Consider the following 1,958-nt stretch of genomic DNA (forward strand, 5'->3'; position numbering starts at 1 on the left):
GTCAGCTCTAGCCAGGGAGCCCTCCCTGGGACAGCAGGCCGAGCCCTCCTGGAGACCAGAGCCACAGGCCGATGGCCCTGCCCCGCCAGGGAGCCGTCCCTCAGGCATTCCAGCCCACCACTGCCCCCAGCCTGCCCAGGCCAGCTCAGCACTCCCGTTCTTAACACCACCAAGCATCCTGATGTCTCTAGGAAGGGTGGATGGAGGCCGGGGCCTCCCCAACCCAACTGCAGCCACTTTGTGGGGTCCCGAATCTGTCCCCCACATCCCCTCTGCTGGGACAATGTGGTCACTGAGGCCAACTGGACGGGTCTTCAGTGACCAAGCGCACACAGGTTCTCCCAGGGCCGTGATGGAGGGCCCCCAGCCCCCTGCAAGCGACAAGCCCCAGGATGGCAGCCACAGCTGCTTGCCGCTCGGGACCCCAGACCCAGGACCGCCACTGGGGGCTGTCCGTGCTCAGACCCCAGGGGTGGGGGACCCCAGATCCTAGCGGATGTCCGGGCCTGCAGGGCTGCCTATCCGGTTCCTGCAGACCAGCCAGGCCCCTGTCAGCCTTCATGGACTTCTACAAGACTTCTTTTTGGCTTCTATGTCTCTGTTCTCTGCCCATGCAGAGCCTGCGACAGTATCTTCCTTTTCTGCTGACCCGTAGGGCTGCCCCAGTGTTCGGAAGGCCTGTCTGGGGAGACTGTTCAAAAATGCAAACTCCTGGATCTGACCACAGAGTGCTGGGACCTAGGAACCTGTATTTCACCCCCTACCTCCACCCCCAGGTCCTGGGACAAGCGGCCCCTGGCTCACGCTGGGGACAGGTCCCCGCAGTCAGGCTGCTGGGGACAGGGTCAGGCCAGCAGGCTAGCCTGCTGTGGGCCCTGGTTCCACCACTCTCCGACCACTCTGCTGGTCTTAGATGGACCAAACACATGGACTCCAAGGTCAGGGAGAAGCATAGCCTCTGTTTTCACGGCTGTGATGGGAGCCATGCCTGCCAGCTGTCAGAGCCCCAGAAGGCCCCTGGCAGGCATCAAGGGCCAGGCGGGCAGGGCAGGGGCCAGGCTGGCAGACAGCAGGGGCCAGGCAGGCAGGGCAGGGGCCAGGCTGGCAGACAGCAGGAGCCTGGTGGGCAAGGCAAGGGCCAGGCAGGCAGGGCAGAAGCCAGACCGGCAGGGCAAGGGCCAGGCTGGCAGACAGCAGGGGCCAGGCCGACAGGCAGCAGGGGCCAGGCAAGCAGGGCAAGGCCAGGCTGGCACATCTGCAGAAGCTCACAAAGGGGTGAGGTGGCAGCTGGGGGCTCCTGGGAGTCATGCAGGAAGCCCGCAGGTGTGTGTCTGGCCTAGGCTCTTCCAGATTTCTCCTTGATGGCTCCTGGCCTGATGCCTTTTCGTCACCCGTCTATTCACATGCCACAGCAGTGACGGATGGCACCTCCTGGGGCCTCACAGAGCTCCTTGAATGTCGTGTTTTTGGGGGGTTACTGTCACAAATGTGCGGTCCACACAGGGACCCAGGAACCCCCATGCTCGGTCCTGAAAGCACCCCTGCGGTGGAAGGGTGCTGTCTGGGCTGCCCAGCCTTCCCGTCGAGCCCCTGGGCGGATGGCGCACCATGTCCAAAGCCCCGCAGAGCCTGTGCATGTCTGCGTTGGGGACACGGGCCAACCTGCCGGAGCACCCACCAGTCCCCTGCGGCCTGAAGCATGAGAGCCGATTCAGGCCCCTCGGTCTCCCACTCTGGCAAGTCTGTCCCTCTTGCCACCCCCAGGGAACAGTCCTCTGAAGACCGGGTCACACGGAGGCCCTTGGTCGCAGTGCCAGGCTCCGGCAGATGTATAGCTTGGCATGTGCTCACCAGAAGCTGCCCCTGTCTCCAGGCAGGGACCCGTCCCTGCACAGCTGAAGGGAGAGGCTTCCCTGGTGGTACACAGTCCCCTGTCCCCGGGGCCAGAACCTGGGGGC

At 64.4% G+C, this 1,958-nt stretch overlaps 1 protein-coding gene across 1 annotated transcript in view; it reads right to left on the reverse strand.

Annotated features, from left to right (window-relative positions):
- The window catches only part of RNPEPL1 (arginyl aminopeptidase (aminopeptidase B)-like 1), a 14,370-nt gene that overhangs the window by 4,515 nt on the left and 7,897 nt on the right, over positions 1–1,958 (reverse strand). The window contains exon 6 of the mRNA XM_010838492.1: positions 1,165–1,255. Coding sequence (XP_010836794.1) covers positions 1,165–1,255 — 91 coding nt within the window. The remainder of the gene's footprint in view (positions 1–1,164; positions 1,256–1,958) is intronic.

The sequence above is a fragment of the Bison bison genome, unplaced genomic scaffold (assembly GCF_000754665.1).
Source record: "Bison bison bison isolate TAMUID 2011002044 unplaced genomic scaffold, Bison_UMD1.0 scf7180017846064, whole genome shotgun sequence".
NCBI classification, from domain to species: Eukaryota; Metazoa; Chordata; class Mammalia; order Artiodactyla; family Bovidae; genus Bison; species Bison bison.